The sequence below is a fragment of the Polypterus senegalus genome, chromosome 5, assembly GCF_016835505.1.
Source record: "Polypterus senegalus isolate Bchr_013 chromosome 5, ASM1683550v1, whole genome shotgun sequence".
Classification (NCBI taxonomy): domain Eukaryota; kingdom Metazoa; phylum Chordata; class Cladistia; order Polypteriformes; family Polypteridae; genus Polypterus; species Polypterus senegalus.
Genome location: NC_053158.1, coordinates 76,601,962 through 76,627,840, shown reverse-complemented (window position 1 = coordinate 76,627,840; position 25,879 = coordinate 76,601,962). Strand labels below are relative to the sequence as shown.

The window sequence follows — 25,879 nt, the reverse complement described above, 5'->3', positions numbered from 1 at the left end:
GTTGCAGTTATTGCTGTCACACCAGATACTGAAAGCAAAGGTTCACATAGTTTTGCCACTCACAAATATGTAATATTTGACCATTTTCCTTAATAAATAAATGACCAAGTATAATATTTTTGTCTCATTTGTTTAACTGATTTCTTTTTTTCTACTTTTAGGAGTTGAGTGAAAATCTGATGATGTTTTACGTCATATTTATGCAGAAATATAGACAATTCTAAAGGGTTCACAAACTTTCAAAAACAACTATACCTTAACTCCATCATGCCCACTATGCTGGAAGCCATTAACCGACTGATGAGCACTTGAGTTTTCATATAGTCAACAAAATATTTGCCAACAAAAAGCAAATTGCAATAGTTTCTAGTTTTCTTAATGTAATTGGATCAATTTACTGGTAGTCTTTGATTTATGACCACATTCTCTTTCAGTGGACCCATTGTAAGTAGATCTGAACGTATGACAGATTGGTATATGTATTCAAACTTGACCCTGTGTATTGTACTGTATAGCAAGTCCCTTAAGTCATATTGGTTGCTCTATATCATTTTTTTGCACGGCAAAAGACACTGAATGGAGAGATGTGGAACAGATTTAAGGTGGGCCGGGTTTACAAGTTTTTTCATAGACTTTGGTAATTCTTTTTTTTTTTTTTTTTTTTATTAATTTTATTACAATCAATACATAGCAATCAAGTTTTACAAAAAAGAATTATGCTAAGAACAGATCGATCCCCACCCTTGAGAGAGAGAGCAAGCCAAAGGTGTAAAATTTAAGGCTTGTAAAAATACCTAAATCAACAATTTCTCTGTGCTTTATAAACTCATTTCAAAATATTACTGATTAGATCCTGCCATGTTTTGAAAAAGTCTGCACAGATCCTCTAACTGAGTATTTGATTTTTTCCAATTTTAAATAATATAACACATCAGTTTCCCACTGACTTAAAAGAGGAGAGTTTGGGTTCTTCCAGTTTATCAGAATAAGTCTGCGTGCCAACAGTGTAGTGAATGCAATCACAATTTGTTTGTCTTTCTCCACTTTAAGACCCTCTGGAAGAACCCCAAACACAGCTGTTAATGGGTTAGGAGGGATTGTGAGTCCAAGACTGTCTGAGAGGTAATTAAAAATTTTTGTCCAGAATAATGTTAATTTGGTGCAGGCCCAGAACATGTGACCTAGTGAGGCTGGGGCTTGGTTGCAACGTTCGCAGGTTGGATCATGCCCTGGAAACATTTTGAGAGTTTTAGTCGAGACAGATGTGCTCGATATATAATTTTGAGTTGTATAATTGTATGCTTTGCATATGGAGCTTGAGTGAATTCTCTGCATTGCTACTTTCCACTCCTTTTCTGATATATTAATTGAGAGGTCATTTTCCCAGTGTCCTCTTGGATCTTTGAAAGGAAGGGATTGTAAAAGGATTTTATATATTGTAGAGATGGAGTCTAACTCCTTGAAATTGAGCAATAATTTTTCCAGCGTGGATGAGGGTGCAAGATGAGGAAAATCTGGAAGGTTCTGTTTAACAAAGTTCCTGATTTGAAGATAGTGAAAGAAATTTGTAGCTGGAATGTTAAATTTGGAATGTAATTGTTCATAGGATGCAAAGACGTTGTCTATATAAAGATCTCTAAGCAAGTTAATTCCAAATTTTTCCAGATATTAAAACTGCATATGTTTGTGAGGGTTGAAAGAGGTGGTTCTTTTGCAGGGTGCCACAGAAAGAAGCTTCTCCGTCTTAAAATGCTTTCTACATTGGTTCCAGATTCTAAGTGAGTGGAGCACAATTGGGTTATTAGTGTATTGCCGATAACGTGTGTTTATTGGAGCACAAGCAAGGAATACAAAGAAGTACTGCAGGATTTTACTTCTATTGCGGTCCATGCCTGTGTATGTTCTTCTATTTGTGTCCAGGTTCTTATCGACTGTATATTTGCCCAGTAATAAAACTGGAAGTTAGGTAGAGCCATGCCACCTTCTGCCTTTTGTCTTTGTAGGGTCGCTCTTTTGATGCGTGGATGTTTAGAATTCCAAATAAATGAGGTTATTGTTGAATCTAATTGCTTAAAGAACGATTTATTAATGTATATTGGTATGTTTTGAAATATAAAAAGGAGCTTAGGAAGAATATTCATCTTAACAGTGTTAATTCTTCCAGCTAGTGTGAGATGAAGGGTTGACCATCTATGCAAGTCTTGTTTAATTTTTTCCATGCAGACATAAATTTTGTTGATAAAGAGCTTTATGTTTACTTGTGATGTTTACCCGAGGTATTTAAACTGTTCTGCAATGATAAAAGGAAGGGTGTCTAATCTAATATTATATGCTTGAATTCACGGAAAGAGTACACTTTTATTCAGATTAATTCTGAGACCAGAGAGCTTTTGAAATTCTGTGAGTGCTGCTAAGACTGCAGGCACAGAATTTTCTGGGTCCGATATATACAGTACCATGTCATCTGCATATAATGAGATTTTCTGTTCCAGTCCTTCTCTGCTAATCCCCTTTATCTGATCAGTATTTCGACAATGTATTGCCAGTGGTTCAATGGCAATTGCAAACAGCAGTGGTGACAAAGGGCATCCTTGTCTTGTGCCACGTTCTAGTTTAAAGTAGTCTGAGCAAATGTTATTGATGCAAACTGAAGCTTCTGGGTTAGTATACAGTAATTTAATCCATGCACAAATGTTCGGGCCAAACCCAAACTTCTCCAAAATAGTAAAAGGTATTTCCATTCAATCATGTCGAATGCTTTTTCTGCATCCAATGATAATAATATTTCTGGGGTGTTTGATTTAGTTGGTGAGTATATTACATTAAACAGGCGTCAAGATTTGAAGATAAGTGTCGGCCCCTAATAAATCCAGTTTGGTCTTGTGATATTACCGAGGGATGCACTTTCTCCATCCTTCTAGCTATGATTTTAGAGAGTATTTTAACGTCGTTATTCAGAAGTGAAATTGGTCTGTATGATGCACATTGTAATAAGTCCTTATTTTGTTTTGGAAAGACAGTGATTAGTGCTTGGCGAAAGGTTTGTGGAAGAGATTGGTTATCTCTGGCTTCTGTAAATGTTGCTAATAGGAGGGAGCTAGCTGAGCGGAGAATTTCTTGTAAAACTCTGCAGGGTAGCCATCAGGGCCTGCTGCTTTTCCACCTTGGAGTGACTTTATAGCATCCAGTAATTCTGATAATGACAGAGGTTTATCGAGTCCTCCACACTAAAAGCGTCAATTTGTGGTATCTGTAATTTATCCAGAAATGCATTAGATTGTATATTGTCTTCTTTAAACTCAGTAGTATATAGGGATTTATAGTAGTCTCTAAAAGTGTACATTATATTTTTGTGTTCGATGATTTTATCTCCATTAGTGTTAGTAATTACGAGATTGCGTTATACATCTTGCTTGTGAATTTGTTGCGCTAAAAGCTTATTAGCTTTCTCTCCATGTTCATAATAATGATGTCTGGATTTGTAAATTAGTTGTTCGGTTTCTTTAGTTGTCAAGAGGTTTAATTCTGAATGTAGAGCCTGCCTCCTCTTATGTAGAGTCTCGCTTGGTAGTCTGGCATGTTCTTCATCTATTTTAGTAATTTCGCTTTTTATCTCTGCTACTTTCTTCGCGGATTTATTTCTGTGGGAAAGATATGAGATAATCTGTCCTCTTAAGAAGGCCTTAAGAGTTTCCCAGAGTATTCCTGCAGAGATCTCAGGGGATGTATTTGTCTCTAGAAAGAATTCAATTTGTTTGGATATAAATTCAGTACAATTCTCGTCAGCTAATAGAAGCGGATTGAGCGCATCTCTGGGGTGAGTGTATGGGGCTTAGTAATTTCAGCTCCAAGATCATCGGAGCATGGTCTGAAATAACAATAGCATCGTATTTACAAGATTTAATCTTAGGCAAGAAGTTATTATCTATAAAGAAGTAATCAATCCTTGAGTAGCAATGATGTACTGGTGAGTAGAAAGAATATGTTCTTGAATTTGGGTTTAAAAACCTCCAGGGATCTGATAAGTTGTGATCAGTTATAAACTTTGTAATTATCTTTGCGGTGTTAGTTGCCGTTCCCCCTGTGGAGGAAGTCTTATCTAAAAGTGGATTTAGAACACAATTAAAGTCCCCAGCCATTATAAGTTTATGAGTGTTCAGATTGGGAATGGATGCAAATAAATTTTGTATAAATTCCTTATCATCAACATTAGGTGCATAAACATTTATCAAAATCATTTTACAGTTAGATAAGTCTCCCATGACCATCACATATCTCCCTTCAGGATCCAATACTACATCTGATGCTACAAATGGTACTGTTCTATGTATGAGAATTCCCACCCCTCTAGTTTTCTTTGTAAAACTAGAATGGAACATTTGGCCAGTCCAGTCTTTTGCAGCCGGAACTGATCCTTACTTAGTAAGTGGGTTTCCTGTAAAAATACTATTTTAGCATTTAGACCTGTTAGGTGAGAAAGTACTTTCTTTCTCTTTAATTCGTGATTCAGGCCTTTAACATTCCAGCTTACGAAGTTAACTGTCCCATCATGGAGACACTGATTCTGAGTTTTTGGTGTCATATTATAGTCTTAACTGGAAGTGAAATAGTTTAGGTCTTAATTTCCTATTCCCCCAAGAGTTGTTGCCATGCAGCTTATTATTACGTTGATAGTTATAATTATAAAGATTGAGATGATAGATTAGATATAGATCAAGCCTGCTCTCTTTCTCTTCCCCTTAACCCCCACCCTCCCTTTTTGCCTCCCCAGGTGAGGCTAAAACCCACTTCATGCAGTCCCAGTCCTCTGACATACCCAGAGACAGAGCACGTCCAAAGCACATCAAGCCCCCATGCAGTGGCGCTTTAAGGTTAAAAGATAGAGATATCTGTTACCAATATAGTCTTTAAAAGAGAAAAAGAAAAAAAAAAAAAGAATATATATACATATATATATATATGAATAATATATATATGAATATATATATATATATATATATATATATATATATATATACATACACACATACATACACACATATATACATATATATACATACATACACATACATATAATCTTCATCAATTTTAGTGCATTAAGATGATATCCCCAGATAATAAACCCAGGTGATGGTGTTAAAGATGTGTCCAAAACAAGCATAACAAGTCTTAATGCAGTAATAGCAATAACAGTAAACCAAGGGTATGATATTGAACAGTCTCATTTAGGGTACACATGAAATAATTAGAAAAGAAAAAAGAGGAGGAAAACGTAATTAAGCACAATAAAACATAAACATTTAGCGGCCTAGTAATACTAAGTAATAATAATAATAAGTAAGTAATAATAAGAATATGAGAATATATGCTGATAAAAAACCCGTATTTTAAAACAAATAGATCAGACAGTAGATTATTAATCCTAGCATTATCATTTACCGCCATGACTCACAATTATGTATCAGAATAGTCCCGGATCAGCTTTCTTAACTCATTTTCTGCCTCCTCCTTGCTAGCGAAAACATAGAAATGACCCTGCCATTCCACTTTCAGTTTTGCCGGATACAGGAGGCCGTATTTGACATTGGCTTGCCGTAGCGCTGTTTAATATTATAGAAGGCTGCGCGTTTAATAGCTGTTGCTGGAGAGAAGTCAGGGAAGACGAATGTGGCAATTTTCATATATAATATTTTCTCTTTTTCTGAGGAGTTCCATCACCTCTAACTTAAATGATAATCGTTCAAAACGAACTATAAAAGATCTTGGTCGGGTCTGACGGTGTTTGATCAGCGACGCTGTAAGCCGCTGCTATCTCAGATTCTGCTTTAAAGTCGCCCCCGATTATTTTAGAAAAAAGTTCAGTTGCGAATTTCACAGGGTTTAAACTTTCTCGATTCTCCGGCAGGCCTTCAATTCTGACATTATACCTTCTACTGCCATCTTCTAAAGCAGCCAGTCTGTCTCCAAGTTTTTCTCCGAGTTTTTTACATTCCGAACTGGCATTTACTGCTCTTTCCTCGGCACTGGAAGCTAGATGTTCGGCTATTTCGATCCGATTCGTGAATGTCTCACTAAGATGCTCCAATTGATCAGCAAGCGTGCTCAGTTTAGCCGAGTTTTTCTCAATGCGCTCTTCAATTTTGCCCAGCACCTGTCGAAGTTCAAGTTGGACCTCTTGACGCAGCCTTTCATTTGCCTGTTGGATTTCCTGTCGCAGACATTCATTGGCCTGTTTCATCTCCTGTTTTAATTCCTGTTTCAGTCTCTCAAGTGCCTTTGCCGTTGCTTTCTCATTAGCCTTCTCGCTTTCCTTTATATCTTGCGTGGTTAGACTTTGGTAATTCTAGTGTTTAAGGCACAAGTGATTGTATTCACCCTCTTTCCTCCCTCATGCTGCTTGATCACCTTAATTTTTGTGTCGAGATCAATTGGCTTTTTTCCTTTAATTGTGAGACAAATGTAAATGAACGTTTTCAAAACTGCTACAGGTAATAAACTGAGACTGAGATTAATGAGTCATGGCATACATAGCTGATGTTGCGAAAACTGTCATTTGCCCGTGAGACTCGGTAGCAGTCTTTAAGTTGAATGATCGTAAAACACACAGGTCATTAAGTCGATGAGTACCTGTACTGTACTCCTATTGCAATAAAGGCAGCTAGCAAGAAAGAAGCTGCATTTGTTAACTGCAAGCATTAATAGAATGTCACTATTTATGGTTCATCTTTCACTCCCAAAGCCACGCACAACACACTGAAACTGCCACGCAGCATGTACTCCAAAAAAAATAGTTGAGCAAGTAATGATGCATCAAGGCGCTCACTACTTCACATGGAACCCCAATAACAGTCATTGATTGTGGGCCAGAATTAATAAATACTTTAGAAATCTGCACATATGTGGTTAACGTTCACTTGGCAGAAGAAAACTTTAGAGGGAATGCAGGTGCCATCATGTCAGATCTCAAAAACTTAATGGTTTTGGAGCATTTTGTAATTTTGGACTATGAATGCTCAACAATTAGTATATAACATAATATAGTGCCTTTTTTCCATTATTAATGGATGTAACACCCTCGTTTCAGGAGTTTTCAGTCAAATAGAGTAGTACATATTTCAGGGCACTTGTGATGTGAAGTTCAGCATATAAGCAAAATATTTTTGTTGGAATTAGACAGGTAGCATGTAAGAATTCAAGTTATGTTTTTGGCAGCAGTAAAGATTAGCAATATTCAGTCTTTTACTGAATAACACATATTTAATAAGCTTCTAGCTTATATCAATAGCCTGCTTATGAAGCATTATTCGTTCATATACACTATATTGCCAAAAGTATTGGGACGCCTGCATTTACACACACATGAACTTTAATGACATCCCATTCTTAATACATAGGCTTTAATATGGAATTGGCCCACCCTTTGCAGCAATAACAGCTTCAACTTTTGTGAGAAGGCTATCCACAAGGTTTAGGAGTGTGTTTATGGGAATTTCTGGCCATTCTTTCAGGAGAGTATTTCTGAGGTCAGATACCAATTTTGGCTTGCAGTCTCCATTCTAATTCATCCCAGAGGTGTTCAGTCAGGTTGAGGACAGGGCTCTGTGCAGTCAAGTTAAGTTCCTCTACACCAAACTCGCTCATCCATTTCTTTATAAGCCTTGCTTTGTGCACTGGTGCACTGTCATGTTGGGACAGGAAGTGGTCATCCCCAAACTGTTGGAAGTATGAAATTGTCCAAAATGGCTTTGTATGCCGAAGCGTTAAGAGTTCCTTTCACTGGAACTAAGGGGCCAAGCCCAACCCCTGAAAAAACAACCCCACACCATAATCACCCCTCCACCAAACTTTACACTTGGCACAGTAATTTGGCAAGTACCGTTCTCCTGGCAATTGTGAAACCCAGACTCGTCCATTGGATTGCGTGATTTGTCATTCCAGAGGAAACATCTGCACTGCACTGCATTACACCACTGCATCCGACGCTTTGCATTGCATTTGGTGACATAAGGCTTGGATGCAGCTGCTTGTCCATGGAAACCCATTACACTCTCTACGCACTGTTCTTGAGCTTTTGGAGGTCTGTAGCTATTGACTCTGCAGAAAGTTGCAGACTTCTGCACACTGTGCGCCTCAGCATGCACTGTCCCCACTCTGTGATTTTACGTGGCCTGCCACTTCTTGGCTGTGTTAATGTTGTTCCCAATTGCTTCCACTTTGTTATAATACCACCAACAGTTGACCATGGAATATTTAGTAGCAAAGAAATTTCCTGAATGGATTTATTGCACAGGTGGCATCCTATCACGGTACCACTCTTGAATTCATTGAGCTCCTGAGAGCCACCCATTCTTTTACAAATGTTTGTAGAAGTAGTCTGCATTCCTAGGTGCTTTATTTAATATGCCTGTGGCCATGGAAGTGTTTGGAACACCTGAATTCAATGATTTAGAAGGGTGTCACAGTACTTTTGGCAATATAGTGTACATTGGTCAATAAATGTAGAATATAGGTCCGTATTTTGTTCCTGGCATTTCTTTTGGAGCTGCCTTGCAGCAAACACCATGTCGATAGTTCCACGTTCTTTGCGGAACTCGCACTGACTTTCGGATAGGAGACCTTGCTCAAGATGTACATTCAGGCGGTTCTGTAGGACACGGGCCAATATCTTGCCTGCGATGGACAGTAGTGATATTCCGCGGTGGTTATTGCAGGCCTGGCGGTTTCCTTTGCGTTTATACAGGTGGATAATGGAAGCGTCTTTGAGGTCCTGTGGTAAAATTTTGGTCTGCCAGATGATCTGGATTAGACACAACAGCTTATCCTTCAATGCTGGTCCACCCTCTTTGTAGATTTCAGTAGGAATCATATCGGAGCCAGGTGCTTTGCCACTGGACAGCTGGTAAATGGCTCTCTGTATCTTGTCCAACGTTGGAACAGTGTCCAGTGCCTTGTTCGCTGGAACCTGGGGCAGTCTTTCAATGAATTCATCGTTGATGACGGAAGGCGTATTCAACACACTAGCAAAGTGTTCTGCCATCTTTCTAAGATTTTTTCCTTGTCTGTGATGAGTGTAGAGCCGTCTGCACTGAGAACAGGGGAAGCTCCTGAGGTGGTAGGGCCATATATTTCTCTCAGGCTTCTGTCTTTCCTGTCTGCAAAGCCCTGAATCTCATCAGCTTTCACACTCGGCCAGGAGTCTTGCATCCGGCGCAGTTGCAGCTGGACATTGCTGCGGGTGCTTCTCAGTGCTACTTTCTTTGCTATTGATGTTGGATCGTCATGTAGCGCCTTGTATGCCCGGCGTTTTTGCTGAAGTAGCAGTTGGATTGCTGTATTGTTTTCATCAAACCAGTCCTTGTGTTTCCTGGTAGAGAGTCCGAGGCGCTCAGCGGCTGTGCTATACACCGTCTCAGAGTGGCCCACGCCGTCTCCGCATCCTGGTTATCCAATGTGATGGAAGCAAGGCGTTCATCCAGGGTGTCAACAAAGGTCTGTCTGACATCGGGGATCTTCAACTTGCTGATGTTGAGGCGTTTCGGAGCTTTAGTGGCTTGAGGTCTTCTCTTAGGTTGGATATGGATTTTCATCTTTGAGACGATGAGGCGGTGATCCGTCCAGCATTCAGCTCCACACATGGCCTTAGTCACCTTCACGTCCTGACGGTCCTTGTTTCTGACGATGACGTAATCGATTAGATGCCAGTGTTTTGAGCAGGGGTGCATCCAGGATGTCTTGTTGCATGTGGGGGGGGTTGAAGACTGTGTTTGTTATTAGAAGGCCATGTTTAACACAAGTCTGGAGCAGCAGGCCGTTGCTGTTGCACTTTCCAACCCCATGCTTCCCCATCACCCCTTCCCAGGGGGTGTTATAACTGCCGACACGTGCATTAAAGTCTCCGAGAATGATGAGTTTGTCAGCAGTAGGAGTGGAGGAGATGATGGTGTTCAAGTCTTCGTAAAACTTGTCTATGGTATCTTCTGGGTTTGTCATGGTGGGTGCATATGCGCTGACAATGGTGGCAGCCTTCGTTCCATGGATGAGGGGGAGTTTCATCGTCATGAGACGATCATTGATTACTTTCGGGAACTGGAGAGTTTGCTCGCAAGAGAGGTTTTGATAGCAAAGCCAAATCCACCTTCTCGCCTTGAGTCGGGGTTGTGTCCGCTCCAGTAGAATGAGTAACCAGCAAGCCTTCCTGTAAGTTCTCCTACACCGGAGAGTCTGGTTTCACTGAGAGCGGCGATGTCTATGTTGTATCTGGCAAGTTCGTGGGCAATGAGTGCCATGCATCGTTGGGGTCGGTCTATGTTATCCCTGTCAAGCAGGGTGCGGATGTTCCATGTGGCAAGCTTTAGCGAAGTAGATTTTGTTTTTAAATTTTAGACCACCTAGCCTTTCAGATCTATATGTACTCTAATGGTCTTCTTGCTTACCTGTAGCGTCTGTTGAATAATAAACAGGCTGAAGCATTTTTCATTTATTTTATTTACATAAATCTCAGAGATAAATAAATAAATACACAATAAAACTAATATATTGCTAATGCTGATATCTACCTGTCTGGTGCTTTCTCTTACTGTTTTCTTATATAGTGCCTTTGCTGTCTGCCTATTATACAGTGAATTCCTTCTCTGTCTGTCTTTGTTGTAATAATAGTATTACTTTTTGGCTTCCTTGTCTACTTTGTATATAGTGCCTTTCCCATCTATCTGTCTTATATACCGCCTTTCATGTCTGTCTATCTAACTACCTGTCTAGTGGCTTCTCTGCCTGTATATTAATTACTGTATACCCTGTTTTTTTCTGACAGTTTTGTATATGTTATACTTGCCTTCCATATCTATGTCTGTCTAGTGCTTTTCACATCTACAATACATGTACTCTCACTATCTGCTTGCCTTCCTAAAAGTATCTGTTGATTAATAAAAAGGCTGTACCATTTTTCAGTTAGTAGTGCTTTCTCTGTCTGACTTTTATACAGTGAACTCCTTGTCTATCTATATAGTAATAGTAATTTTATTATTATATAGCAGCTTCCCTATCTACTGATCATATAGTTCCTTTCCTTCCTATCTGTTTATCTATCCCCTTAGCTGTTTTTTATATCTATTATACAGTGCCTTCCCTGTTTATTGATATATCTAGTGACTTCTCTGTCTGTCTATTATGCAATGTTCTGTCTGTCTATGTCTTATGGATTTTAAAAATATGTTATAAAGACACCTGTTCATGTTAATTGTAGTCTCAATTGTTAAAAATATTTTAAAAGGAGCATCCCACATGAAATTACAACAATCTGATTGACTGACTGACAGTGCATACCACTTTATATGGTTAAAAACAAAAAAAAATAACACTTTCTCCCCAGCGGGGAATCCTGAAACGGGCCTGCTGTACACTGATTGGCTGAGCAGTCTGTGTCAACTATCCGCGACTGGCCCCCGCGCGGTAGACGGGGAAAGTTAACCCGAAATAGTAAACTGACTGCAGCTCTGAGAGAAAAGGTTTATGTAGTTGTTAGTGACCTAGTGAACTGATAACTGGAGATGGTACTAAAGTGAAAATTCTTTACACTACAGATGCTGGTCATAAAATTGTTGTTTTATTTCAGTAATTCCATTTAAAAAGTGAAACTTGTATATTAGATTCATTCATTACACACAGACTGATGTATTTCAAATGTTTATTTCTTTTAATTTTGATGATTATAACTGACAACTAATGAAAGTCCCAAATACAGTATCTTGGAAAATTAGAATATCAATTAAGACCAATGCAAAAAAAGGATTTTTAGAAATGTTGGCCAACTGAAAGGAATGAACATGAAAAGTATTAGCATGTACAGCACTCAATATTTAGTTGGGGCTCCTTTGGCCTGGATTACTGCAGCAATGCGGCGTGGCATGGAGTCGATCAGTCTGTGGCACTGATCAGGTGTTATGAGAGCCCATGTTGCTCTGATAGTGGCCTTCAGCTCTTCTGAATTGTTGGGTCTGGCGTATTGCATCTTCCTCTTCACAATAAGGTCATGCGAGTTTGCTGGCCAATCAAGAACAGGGATACCATGGTCCTTAAACCAGGTACTGGTAGCTTTGGCACTGTGTGCAGGTCCCAGGTCCTGTTGGAAAATGAAATCAACACAATGGAGCAACACCAGCAGATGACATGGCACCCGAAACCATCTCTGACTGTGGAAACTTTACACTGGACCTCAAGCAATGTGGATTCTGTGCCTCTCCTCTTTTCCTCCAGACTCTGGGACCTTGATTTCCAAAGGAGATACAAAATTTTCTTTCATCAGAGAACATAACTTTGGACCACTCAGCAGCAGTCCAGTCCTTTTTGTCTTTAGCCCAGGCAAGACGCTTCTGATGCTGTCTCTTGTTCAAGAGTGGCTTGACACAAGGAATGAGACAGCTGAAACCCAGGTCTTGCATACGTCTGTGTGTGGTGGTTCTTGAAGCACTGACTCAAGCTGCAGTCCACTCTTTGTGAATCTCCTCCACAGTTTTGAATGGGTTTTGTTTCACAATCCTCTCCAGGGTGCGGTTATCCCTATTGTTTGTACACTTTTTTTCTACCACATCTTGTCCTTCCCTTCACCTCTCTTATTAATGTGCTTGGACACAGAGCTCTGTGAACAGCCAGCCTCTTTAGCAATGACCTTTTGTGTCTTACCCTCCTTGTGCAAGGTGTCAATGGTCGTCTTTTGGACAAATTTCAAGTCAGCAGTCTTCCCCATGATTGTGTAGCCTACAGGACTAGACTGAGAGACCATTTAAAGGCTTTTGCAGGTGTTTTGAGTTAATTAACTGATTAGAGTGTGGCAGCAGGTGTCTTCAATATTGAACCTTTTCACAATATTCTAATTTTCCGAGATACTGAATTTGGGACTTTCATTAGTTTTCAGTTATAATCATCAAAATTAAAAGAAATAAACATTTGAAATTACATCAGTCTGTGTGTAATGAATGAATCTAATATACAAGTTTCACTTTTTGAAAGGAATTACTGAAATAAATCAACTTTGTCATGATATTCTAATTTTATGACCAGCACCTGTATAATAAAATATTTTACTGCCGTATAAATGTAAAATTTGATTTTGTCTCTATTAGACGTTACATTTCCAACAGTTTTGTTTTATTACACTGATTTTGTTCAGTGTTTATTATAGCACTTTCAGGGGGGAGGGGTGGTGCCAGACCGCCCCTGGTTCTGTAATTCTTATTTGTTTGTTGTGAAAAGGGTTAAAACATTTTTTTTTTCAATATGTAAGATTGTTATTGCCTTCCTGTATAAATTTGATTAATTTAAAGGGATAACTAGAGTGACTTGCCTGAATATTTAAGGCAATGATCAGGGCTGCAGGTGTGTTCAATATACAGTGGTTATAAAAAGGGTATGCTTTTTGATTTAGACTATATCCGAAGGAACTTCTTATATCATGGATCATAGTGAAAGCCATTATGATCCATAAAAGGAAAGGAAATACTGCACTACGTGGACCCTGAACAGCTTCCAAAATTATTGGGAAACCAGTGAGCATGTTCATCAGAGAGGCTAGCAAGAGGACATTACTAAATTAAACAGAGCAGAATTTATGGCAGTAATTGGACACTTCTTGCATATTTCAACCATTTTTTATTCTCTAAGCTTTGCAGAAGTGTGTTGAAATGGAAAGTTACAGTGTATCCAAGCCTGTATAAATTTTGCAAAATGATATAGCAGGATGGAGCTTAATATCAACACCCTTCTGCCAAGAATGGTAATGGCAGCATCATTCTACATTACTTCTTCTTTTTGCAGGTACATTTCTCTGGTCATGATGGAAGGGGAAATCAAAATATGTTTTGTTTTAGCTTGAAATCTGCTATTCTCTGCTAGAATGTTTAAGTTAATTTCAGCTTTCAGTTATCCAAGACATTGCTTTTCAAGAAATAAAATAAGTTAAAATCACTGTCCTGTAATTGCCTAATTGATTTCTTTTGAGTTATTTTGTATAAATTGTATTGACACCACAATAGGGTGTTAATTCTTAGGTCAAAATATTATGATTATTGGCAACATTTTAAGCTTTGCAGTCTTAAGTTCTGCAGTACGTAGCAACTTATTGTTCCATTTTTATTGGATTGAAGTTAACAAAATAATCATATCTTTATACACCAAATGTTTAAATCTGTTTCACCTAAATGTTTTTTTCACTGTACTAAGGTACCTTTTATTTGCTTTCACAGTAGCTTGTTATGTGGGTAAAAGGCATAAGGAAATGTTAACTAAATTGTTTAATAAGTATTTAGAATTGTTAAAGGTAGCCTTAGTAATGAATAAAATTAATTTTATACTGTTCTTAATTTATTAAACCAGACAGCCACAGAGCATAAAAATATTGCACATGTATTCAGAATTAAATTTCATTGTCCCATACTTGATGTTATAACATGATAGAGTTAAAGTACTGGCCCTAAATTATCACAGGAAGAGAAACTATCATTTCAAAAGATGTTAAATTAATGTTAAATGTTTACTCTATACATCTGAATTTTTTTTTTCCCCTAATGGTTGAAATTAATTTCAAGTGTCTCAGCCGAGTCCACTATAAGACTGAGAATTTCTATGGTATGTACATAACATAACATTTTTGGGTCAGGAGAATAACAGTTGACTATCGGTAAGAGTCTAAGTAAAAGCAGAAGTTAGCTGGGACAAAAACCAATAGTCACAGTGATCCCCCAAGACTGACTTGGAAGGCCACAGAGTTTAATAGTGACTTAAAGTTTTGTGTATCATTTACATCTTATGTTTAATTAGCAGTTGGATAAGAAAACAGCAGTTTAAAACAGTGAATGCAGATGTTTAAGACTAAAAGAAGCAATTAGGGACTCGAGGATCTTAACCTGCAAGTTAACTAAACTGATGCACAAAAATGTTGCTTGAGCAATAAGTGGTTGAGAAGTAATAATTGTCTTTGAATTGAGAAGCTCGTTTGAAATGAAAATCTACAAAAGATACAGCCCACTAGGACCACACTTGAAGGTCTCTCCTATTATTGCATACTGTGTACTGTTAGTAATGTAGTGATATATAGCTTATTAAAAGTTAATTTGAAAGTAAGGTGCCTGTATGTAAAAAGTGGTGAAGGAGAGATGCATAGTGTTTTCCCTTTGTTCAATAATAAAGTTTTCAATTGCTCTAGTTGATTAATTTTAATTAGCTCATTGTAAATCTGCACATACACACAGTAAAGTGGTTAAAGTACAGTGGAACCTCGGTTCACGACCATAATTCGTTCCAGAACTTAGGTCGTAATCCGAGTTGGTCGTGAACCGAAGCAGTTTCCCCCATAGGATTGTATGTAAATACAATTAATCTGTTCCAGACAGTACAAACTGTATGTAAATATATGTAAAGATTAAGCACAAATATAGTTAATTACACCATAGAATGCACAGTGTAATAGTAAACTAATGTAAAAACATTGAATAACACTGACACAAAACACCCAGGCTCCCTGCTCAGCTATAGGAGCTGGCTCGCTTGCGCTCCATCCCTCCCTCAGCTATAGGAGCAGGCTGGCTGACGCTCTCTCTCTGTAGAGCGCGCACACACACACACACACACACACACACACCCTATCCCCCCCACCCATCCCTTCCCTGTCAGCTGCCCCCTCTCTCTCTGCGCTTGCTCGCTCACGCTCTCTAATCTCTCTGTAGCACATGCTCGCACAGCATTTTTTTAAAAATGAGTTTTAAGCACAGCAGAAAAAAACGAACATTAAAACAAATCCGAAGTGCAGTGCATGCAAAACCAACTGCAAGCAATCAGAAAAGAAAGATTGCAGGAGATCACGCTATTAAACTTAAAGCCTGATCGCTGTAAACACTGTTTTTAAAATGAGTTTTAAGCACAGCGGAAAAAAGGAACATTTGAAAAAAGATAAAAGTAACATTGCAACAAATCGCGTTATGAACTGAAAAATTTACTTTTGAAAATCCGTAATACAAAAACCACCAAGAAAACTAACCTTGCATGAGTCGAGTTCTGGCATGAAGTGTTTTCCTTCAGGTGTTTTCTCTCTTGTGATTTCTTGGGTTTCTGGTGCTTTTAGCTGGTAGGAGTGAAATCCTCATGCAGCCATTCCAAAAACAAACTCCTTGTGACCCAATCCTTCGTGTTTGCGCCCCACATTACTGGCAGTCTGGCTTTGTTTACATTGTGCTGCTTGAAAGCACGAGGGTTCTCAGATTGGTAAATGAGTAAACTGGTAAACAGTTTTTACACCTCTTGTAATTTCTTTCTTTACTTCGATTTCAATTTTCTTCAAAACTTTTCTTCACTTGCTTAGAAGTCAATGGAAGGAGAACAATGAACAGAGCTCTTGCAGCCACGCGGCTTGCTAGCTTGCTTCTCTCTCGCTTTCTCTCTCTCTCTTTCTCTCTCAGCACGTACAGCCTGCAGATAGGCAGGCAAACACGTGCAGCAATCTCCTCCTCCTCCTCCCCCTCCCCAGCAGACACGTGGAATTGGGGCATGGTTGGCTTGAACTTACTGGCTGCAGATAGGCAGGCAAACAGTGCAGCAATCTCCTCCTCCTCCTCCCCTCCCCCTCCCCCTCCCCAGCAGGCACGTGCTCGCTCGCTCTTGCTCTCTCTCTCTCTCTCTCTCTCTCTCTCAGCTCAGCAGAGCTAAGGCAGGCAGGCAAGGGAAACTGGCTTGTTCGTATACCGAGTGCGTGGGTGTAAACCGAGGCAAAAGTTTCGCAAGCTTTTTGGTCGTGAACCGAGTTGTACATGAACCGGGACATTCGTGAACCAAGGTTCCACTGTATTAGTTACCATAGACATAATCAGATTGCGTGCACTATGATTTTAGACCTACTCCACTTGGACCTAATTTCATTGTTTACTGTGGATGTCAGGCAGCATCTGGTGGTTATAAGTCAATACTTGTATAAGACTCTTGTATCTGAGCAATTTAAAAGTTACTTTGCACTTTGTACATGAGATATATTGCCTTGTAGCCACTGCCACTGATAAGCATTCAACCTGATTTGCTAATGTACAGTAAATTAATCTTTTCAAAACCATCCTCTGACAGCTTAACTATCATTCAGTGCATGCAAACATGTAACAGTCGACTGGAAGCAGAGTTACACTTTTTATGTTGTTGCTGCATTAGACAAAATCACCAGCACCACTGCCACTACTGTAAGGGAAATTAACCTTTTGATATGGCATGCATGTCTATATGTATATTTTGATCAATGTAACTTAGATGTTTCAGTGTTTGGTAGTTTATCCCGTTTAATAGTTAAGAGCATTGTGCTAATTGTGGTGGTATTCTTCGTGTTTGCAGCAGGTTTCATTGCAGCCAATCATGAATGATCCATTTTGCAAAGGTTAGAGGACAATAGCAACAGTAATAATTTTATGCTATTAATAGCACATGTAATGCTTGCAGAAGTTTTTTGTCCCTGCTTTCGTATTTTAAGTGCCATAATTGTTCTATTTGGGAGCATTTTTGCCTTTTACCCCCAATTAATTTAGACATGTTTGTCATCCTGTGTCGGGTGTTAATTAGTTGGAAGTCCAAGTATTGATTTGGCCTTTCTGGAGTGTTGTCTTGAAAGCAACTCTATTTTGACTACAGACTGCACATTCTAGGTCAGGGGTGTTTAACGCCAGGCCTGGAGGGCCAGAGTGGCTTCAGGTCTTCATTCTAACCCTCTTCCTAATCAGTGACGAGTTTTCACTGCTAATGACCTTATTTTCCTTCATTTTAATAGCCCTCTTTTTAAGGACTCAGTCCTCTGAATTGATTCTTTTCGTCATTAATGACAGCCAAACAGAAATGAGATGTGAAAAGAGCGAACAGATGATCAGCTAAATTGGGGCTTTAAACTGCAACCAATTTCACTCCCACCTGTTTCTTAATGAAAAGCAGATTCTTGCTTGTTAATTACACCCATTATTGAATTCCATGGGTTGTTGCTGCTCTCATTCTGTCACAGGAGACAGTTCTAAAACTTTTGATTTTGTGTTTTTTTTTTCTAAGAACACAGTCAAAATGTTTTGGTGACCTGTGATGGGCACAGGTGAGCTGGTCATGTGCCATCTTGTTTTGTGTGTCATTGTTTGGCAGCTAATTAAGAAAAAAGAAAGAACTAAGTGGCCTGAGTTAAGTTAATTATACCTAAGGCAAAAGAGGTTAATTAGCAGCAAAAACTGGTCACTAATTGAGACGTTGGTTAGAATGAAAACCGGCAGCCCTCCAGGACCGGAGTTTGACATCTTTGTTCCAGATTCTGACAGAAGGGAATATGTCTGACATATTTTTCACCTCAATAATAAAGCAATTTTCAGAATATACTGCTTAGTGTATTTTAGTGTATGTAAAATGCTTTGAAATATTGCAAAAAAAATCAGTCTCTATCTTGAGTGTCCATATAATACAAAAGTACCATTTAACATTAGGTATGTTGTCCTTTATCATGCTAGAATAATTGAGTGTGTCTCTGTGTTTGTATAAATATGTAAAAGTTAAGATTTGCTAACTATGAAGCCCAGTTTTTATTTTATCATATGCTACAGAGAAAAGCGAAGTTAAATTTTCATATGGACATTCACAAAAGCAAATTCTTTTATATGTTTTGTTACAGCCTTTAACTGTTGTTAATGGAAAAGAACTAGAAAAGCCATTTGTAGTCCAGCTCTGCGATCAATGGGGAAATCCATCACCTGAAGCACAGGTGAAAATCTTACTCGTGAAGGACAACAACTTAAAGGTAATTTACATCGTAAGGAGTGGAATGTTGAAGTTCTAGGCATTTCATAATGCTAGTGTCATTTTTGCTGTTTCATGTTAATTTATGTATATCTGTTTTAAATGCTTATGTACTTCAACTTGTGACCTGTAGGTGGAGTAACAGGAACCCAAATTCCCAAATAGGATTACATGGATAAGTCCTAGGAATAGGCTTCTTCCAGAAAAAATTCCAAATAATACAACTCTTTTCCTTTTCTTTGTTTTTTTCACCTCCACTCCACCCAGGCAAGCTTTGTCCATCCTTCATCCCCGACTCCCAACTCGACTCGGTGTAGCAGAATGGCTTCCTTTATACCACATATGGGAGTACTTTTACTTCCAGGTCACTCAGAACTTCTCTGACATGAGGAATTCTCCTTTCCACTGGTACCCTTGACTGCTCCCAAGAAACCCAGCAGAGCTCCCATTGTAACTACAACCCCCATGCAGCCCTACCTATCATAGTTGTGGATCACATGATCCCAGGAGGCACATCACTTCCCTTTATCTATTAAAAAGGCTTCCTGACCAGGCAAGGAGCAAACCATTCCAGCCTGGGTGCCAACCAATCTGTGTCTTCTATGGCACACATCTATTTTCTTTGATTTGTATCTTGTATCAAAGTTGTGTTGTGTGTAGAGATGTTTTAGCATTTTAGTGTAGTTATTGTCTTTTGGGATCTAATCATAAACTAGTTACAGTATGCAGAATAAATAACTACACACTCAAATGAAAATTAAACACATTTCTTTATCTAAATTATGACCATTACAATTCTGGAACAGATTATATTTGCTAAACATATGCGTAATGACAACATAGAATGATAATGCAATCAGTTATGTATAAATTAAGTAAATTATGCAATATTACCATAAAAATGGGTTTCAAAAAATACTACATTCTTGTATTAAATTCTGCAGATACTGTACCTGTAAAACATTTTCACGTAATTGAACAAAATATTTGAAAACCTTCACAGGTCTAATAAGTTCTGATCCTTTACAAAATCTGTAATTATTTTTGCTGTATTTGATGTTATCACCGCTGCAGCTGACCTATCCAGGTTCCTGATTTAAAACACAAATAGATGCAAATAAATTTTGGATGAAAACTCTGTCATCCACATTAGGTGCATAGATATCACAATCACTTTAGTACTAAATAAAGATATTACGTCTGACACTACAAATTTATATAATTGTCAGGTGTTATAGCTATGAAGCTTATTGTTGTGTTGGCATTAACAGTGGTTGGGATAGAAAGGTTAAATGAGAAACAGCAAAGTTCTCTTTCACTCACTCTCCCCCTCCCAATGGCTGATTCCCAAAATTTCTCTCCCCAAGTGAGGCAGACCACACTTGTCCTCTGACATGTCGAGAAGCAGAGCACGTCTAGAACAAAAGGACCACCAAGGCAGCGGAGTAGAAAAGGTTAAAATTGAGGCATCTTGAAAGTACAGTGCCAATACAATAAACCTAATTAATGATGTTAAACAGTTCCCATGGTAAATAAGATAACATAAGTGAGTACATTACCAATATAATAAATCAAGGATATGAAGTGGAAAAAGCCCTGTAAATACCTAGTTACTGTGTTGTTGTCAAAAAGTACATAAATTTATTGAAAGAGATTTCAATATAATATAACTACGAGGCTTCGCTCGCCAACCCCTTAAACCCAATCCTGCCCCACAAGCTATGCGCTGCTGTGAAGAGGGGGGCTGAATGCACCCCAAGGAGAGACGGTTGCTCCTCCAAAACCCCTCTTAAACAGTGATACAATGTGAAACAAATAAATATATATATATTTTTTTTTTTAACCTCCTCTTTGCTCGATCAGCTGCTGGCTTGCTGCTGCTATGCCGCGTGATCTGCATTTTGTGCGGCGCTTCGAATGTTTAAAAGCCTGTATGATTAAAAAAAATATATTATTAAAAAAATGAATATAATATTATTAGTGAGAGGGCTGAGCTGTAATGACACGAACTTTTCAATGTTTGGTGCCATTTTTGTCATCGGCAATCTTAAATTCCCGCTTTCCACTACTGACAATCTGTTTCTTTTCTTTGTTTAATAGATTGTTGACCATTTTAAATCCTGTTTCGGCTAAATATGATGATGGGAGACTTGTAGATCGTCTAATTCGTGTTGCCATCAGGGAAAAGTAGTGTTTCTTTCCAATTAAGAGGCGTATCCGCGAGAATTAAAAGGTTTGCTGTTTGGTGAAAGTGAAATCCACATACGCAAGCGGCAGACACTCAAAGGGGCAGGCGCGTACCGCAGGTGGGGGGTTGGCAAACAAAGTGAGCAGGGGGCAAAGCCCCCTAGTTTTTAATAAGTAGGTCCACTTAAGTTTTCCCTTGAATGTTATCTGTGGGTACCGCACTGTAGTTTTAGGTTTATACTTGCTCTGAAGGAATTCCAAAACAATCTGGTATGGATAATAAACTTCTCACGTATTTATAGTCATGTTCAATGAAACTATCAAAACATGCATAGATTCAGTCCTCTACACATGCGTTAATCTTGTAAGGACTTGCATGATCTGAGAATGCATGACTTGTGCAAACTTATAAATATAATTTACCAATACCTACTATTTAATATGGACGGGTCTTTCTTAATGGACATTTAGAAAGAATGGTTGAAACATGCGTTCAATGATTTTTAGTGTTAATCAAACTTTTCAGCATGTTCTTGCGAGTATTGCCCAAGGGACGGCAGCTGGTCCTCAATGCCCTCTTAATATGTCTTGGACCAGAAATGTCCCCTTAGATTTCTTCAGCGCCCACTGGTGGGTGATACCACCCCTGTTGGGAACCTTAGGTGTAGACGCTGTCTAATACTGTAGTATGCGCCGCATTTAGCAGCTGTTGCAGGGGAGAAATCTGGAAAAATACTAATGATGTCATTTTCAAATATAATCTTTCTGTCTGAGAAGGGACATTAAATCTTGCTTAGCTTGTAGTTTTTCGAAATGGACAATAAGGCTTTGTGGTTTTCAAGCATTCGATAAACATTAATGGTACGCTGCTGAGATCTGGTGATTTGGTGTCCTCTCCAGTTATTTTAGAGAATAGTTCACCTGTGAATTTCACTGGGTTTGGACTTCCACATTTTTCAGGGAGGCCTTCGATTTCCTCCTTCTACAGTATATCTATCTTCCAATGCAGGCAGTTCAGCGAGCACTTTTCATTTCTGATTTTGCTGTCGTTCATCTGCAGTGGATGTCAATTGCTCAACGATTGCAATGCAGGTCGTAAACATTTTCTTAATATCTTCAAGCTGAACGGCGAGTACTCTAATTTTAATCTGCAACTGACTCGTATTTTCCTGTATATTTTCATCCGTTTTTCCTAGAATTTCTGTAAAGGCTGTAGTAAACTTATTACTTAAATGTTTCTCCAGGTCTTCTTTATCTTGGTGCTGTTTCTCTCACTTCTTGTTTAGCGAGAAAGACGGTGTGTGCGTGCGTGAGAGAGAGCAAGTGAGTGCAGACTCACTGATGTTTGCAGGCATGTGGGAAAGAGGCGAGCCCTAGCAGCGTGTTTGGCTGACAGTTACGGTCACTCCTGCTGAGCGCTGGTGGGGAGCAGGAGTAACCAGGAGAAGGTTGGCGTGCCACAGCAAAGACTGAGATTTGGAGTGAGTATCCTAACCGTTGGAGGAAGCCAAGTCTCGGTCTGGTGGATGGCTGAATGAAGCCAGAGATCAGGAGGCCACCAGATCAGCCAAGTGGAGAAAGTCAACTGCTGGTAGGGTGCATAGCCTGGATGGGAGAAGCAGAGGAGTCGTCAGTAGAAAGAAGGCACCAGGCTTTGTTTTTAAAAGGACTGCTTTCAGCCATGATTTTAACCCCATTTTTAACTGGATTTATTTATTGGATTTTAACCTCCACGTTTTTTCACTTGCTTTTAATGGATCATTTATTTAATGACTGTTTATGACACTGCACTATTTATTTGGACACTGTTTCTGGTCTGGTTTTAAATAAAAGCACTCTTGCACTTTTTTGCACCATCCCTTTGCTTCGTCATTGATGTCTTCACTGTCCAGCTCATACGGTTACATTACCGATGGTGTTGTGTTCAAGAGCTCCCAGAAGCCAGATGGAAGCATGGAGCAGAACCTGCATTGTCACAATCCTTCTTTATATTGCTGTTTAGTGTGGCAGTAATTTCTTTCAACTCAAAAAGTGCTTTTGGTCTTCTCCGCAACTCGTAGGCAGAGTTGTGAGTCCGGTTGGGGTTGATGCGACAGACAGAGTGGTGTTAACTGTGATTGACAGTGGGGATGAAAATGCTGGTGTTGACTGTAGCTGCCCTTATCCTTTTCTTTCCGAACCCAGTATTTTCTGCTCATTGTTATTTGTACTTGCATATAATATAAATACAGGGTAACCTAGGATGATAGTTTAAAAAAAATTAAAAATAAAATAAAACAACAAGGGTGCTAACGGCGATCAGCTCTAGCTGTCCATCTCATGCAAAGGACACGCATATTCCTTCTTCTCACAAGTTCATTATTGTTATTCAGATATTTTATTCATACACAGTAATTTTTTTGCCCATTATAAAATCGTGTAAGTACAACACTTGTTTTCTGCAACCAAGCTCCTGTGATCATAGAACTTAACTTATGTCCTACACATTCATCTCGTAGCTGGCGTCTTAACCCCTTGTGGTTAGCTGATGAGCACTGCACAGAATTCATATCCAAGCAAATTGATTGTTTTCTGGAGACAAATGCACCACAGAGGTCTCTGCAGAAATATTCTGGGATACTCTGAAGGCATTTTTTAATAGGACAGATTATTCCATATCTTTTTCCCAAAAAATAATTTGAAAGCCAAGATGTCCAAGTTAATCAGCAAAATTAACAAAACAGATCTAGAATATGCCATGGTTCCAAATGAGGCACTATATAGAGTGGTACATGGCCGGCCGTTTATCCCGGCCAATACCCCCAGGCCGCCAGATGGAGCCCTCCTTGCAGCATAGAGGTGCCCCGAATGCCAGCAGGGAATTATGGACAATGGACTTCTAATGCACAGCCCTGCTGGATACCATGGGGGCCGCCAGGAGTCGCTGCAGGGAGGCCCAGAGACTATTTGCCTTACGCCCAGGAAGTACGTCATAGTCATGTGGACAAAGGGAACGATGTGCTTCCTGGGTGAAGAAAAGGATTTTTATCTAACCCGGAAGTGTTCCACGTCACATGGACAGAGAGGGTGAAACGCTTCCGGGTCAAGGAGTATAAAGGGCTGTGGGAAATCCCAGACAACGAGCTGAGTTGGGAGGCAGGGTGGCTAAGCGTCTGGGAGTGGAGGATTGTTGTTGTGATTGGTTTATCAGAGAATTGTGGAGAGGAGCGTGCTTTGTGCACATTATTATAATAAACTAGCAGAATACCCGCGCTTCGCAGCGGAGAAGTAGTGTGTTAAAGAAGGTACGAAAAAGAAAAGGAAAATTTGAAAAACAATGTAACTTGATTGTTAATGTAATTGTTTTGTCATTGATATGAGTGTTGTTCTCATATCTATCTATCTATCTATATATATATATCTATATCTATCTCTATCTATCTATCTATCTATATATATATGTTGTTCTCATATCTATCTATATATATATATATATATATATATATATATATATATATATATATATATATATATATATATCTATCTATCTCTCTCTCTCTATATATATATACCCGCTTGGCAGCGGAGAAGTAGTGTGTTAAAGAAGGAAAGAGAAAGAAAAGGAAACATTTTGAAAATAACGTAACATGATTGTCAATGTAATTGTTTTGTCACTGTTATGAGTGTCGCTGTGATATATATATATATATATATATATATATATATAAAAATACCAGCTTAGCGATGTCATGTGTTAAAGAAGTTATGAAAAGAAAAGGAAACATTTTAAAAATAATGTAACATGATTGTCAAAGTAATTGTTTTGTGTATTTTGGCAGCGTCACAAAGTTTTTTCATCTAGCTGCATCAGAAAATGTACCACAATGTCTGACACGCCTCCTTTTTAGTGTTTTCTCACAGCTTGGATTGCTGCTGTCATATATATACACACACACACACACACACACACACATATATATACACATACATATCTACATATCTACATATACACATATATATATATATATATATATATATACATACCTATCTACATCATATATATACACCCACATACATACACACACACAAATTATATATGTGTGTGTGTATGTGTGTGTGTATATATATATATATATATATATATATATATATATATATATATATATATAATGTAGATGGGGTGTGTGTGTTTATATATATATATATATATATATATACATACATACATACACATACATGCATATATATACACATACATATACTTGTGTGTATGTTTGTATGTGTCTATATGTGTGTGTATAGCTTTGGTCACTGAGTGCAAGGGAAAAATAATAAAATATAGTCTATAAGTTATTAAACAGTAAAACATTAACGTTTTAAGAAGTACAGGTACATTGAGCACTACTGGAGTGGTTTCAGGTAAACTACATTTTAAAGACTGTGTAACACAACAGGTAAGTAACTAACAGCAGCTAAAATGTATATGGATCATCTCTCGGTAGTAGATCCCTTTTGAAAGGCGCTACACGACGGCTGTGGTATAGAAATTACATTTTCTATGTGAACGTTCAAATTTGTGCCTCTGGTAATGTGCCTTACCGGCATTTAAAGAAAATTAGTTTTGTGTCCTCTGCAGTGTTAAGAGAGAAAGGCTTTGGTTTGGGATAAAAGGAAAAAGGTGTAAAGAAAGGAAAGTTGCCTTTTTCTTTTATATAGTATAGAGAGATGTGTTCGCTGACGTTATGATCGCCTTTTGGGGACAGTCGCGTGGGTCTTGTGTAGACTGGTGAGACGTCCCTGCCATTAATCAGCTGTGATGGCACTGTCAGTCCTCCACTGTGCGTGTCTTCATAATCCGAGGTGAGGACCTCATAATCGTATCGTGCAAAAGAAAGTGTGAATCGCCTTAATATTATTTTTCCGTGGT

The 25,879-nt window shown here is 38.6% G+C and overlaps 1 protein-coding gene across 1 annotated transcript in view; it reads left to right on the top strand.

Moving 5' to 3' along the window:
* smchd1 (structural maintenance of chromosomes flexible hinge domain containing 1) overlaps positions 1–25,879 on the top strand; it is a 459,542-nt gene that overhangs the window by 313,309 nt on the left and 120,354 nt on the right. The window contains exon 30 of the mRNA XM_039754843.1: positions 18,662–18,787. Coding sequence (XP_039610777.1) covers positions 18,662–18,787 — 126 coding nt within the window. The remainder of the gene's footprint in view (positions 1–18,661; positions 18,788–25,879) is intronic.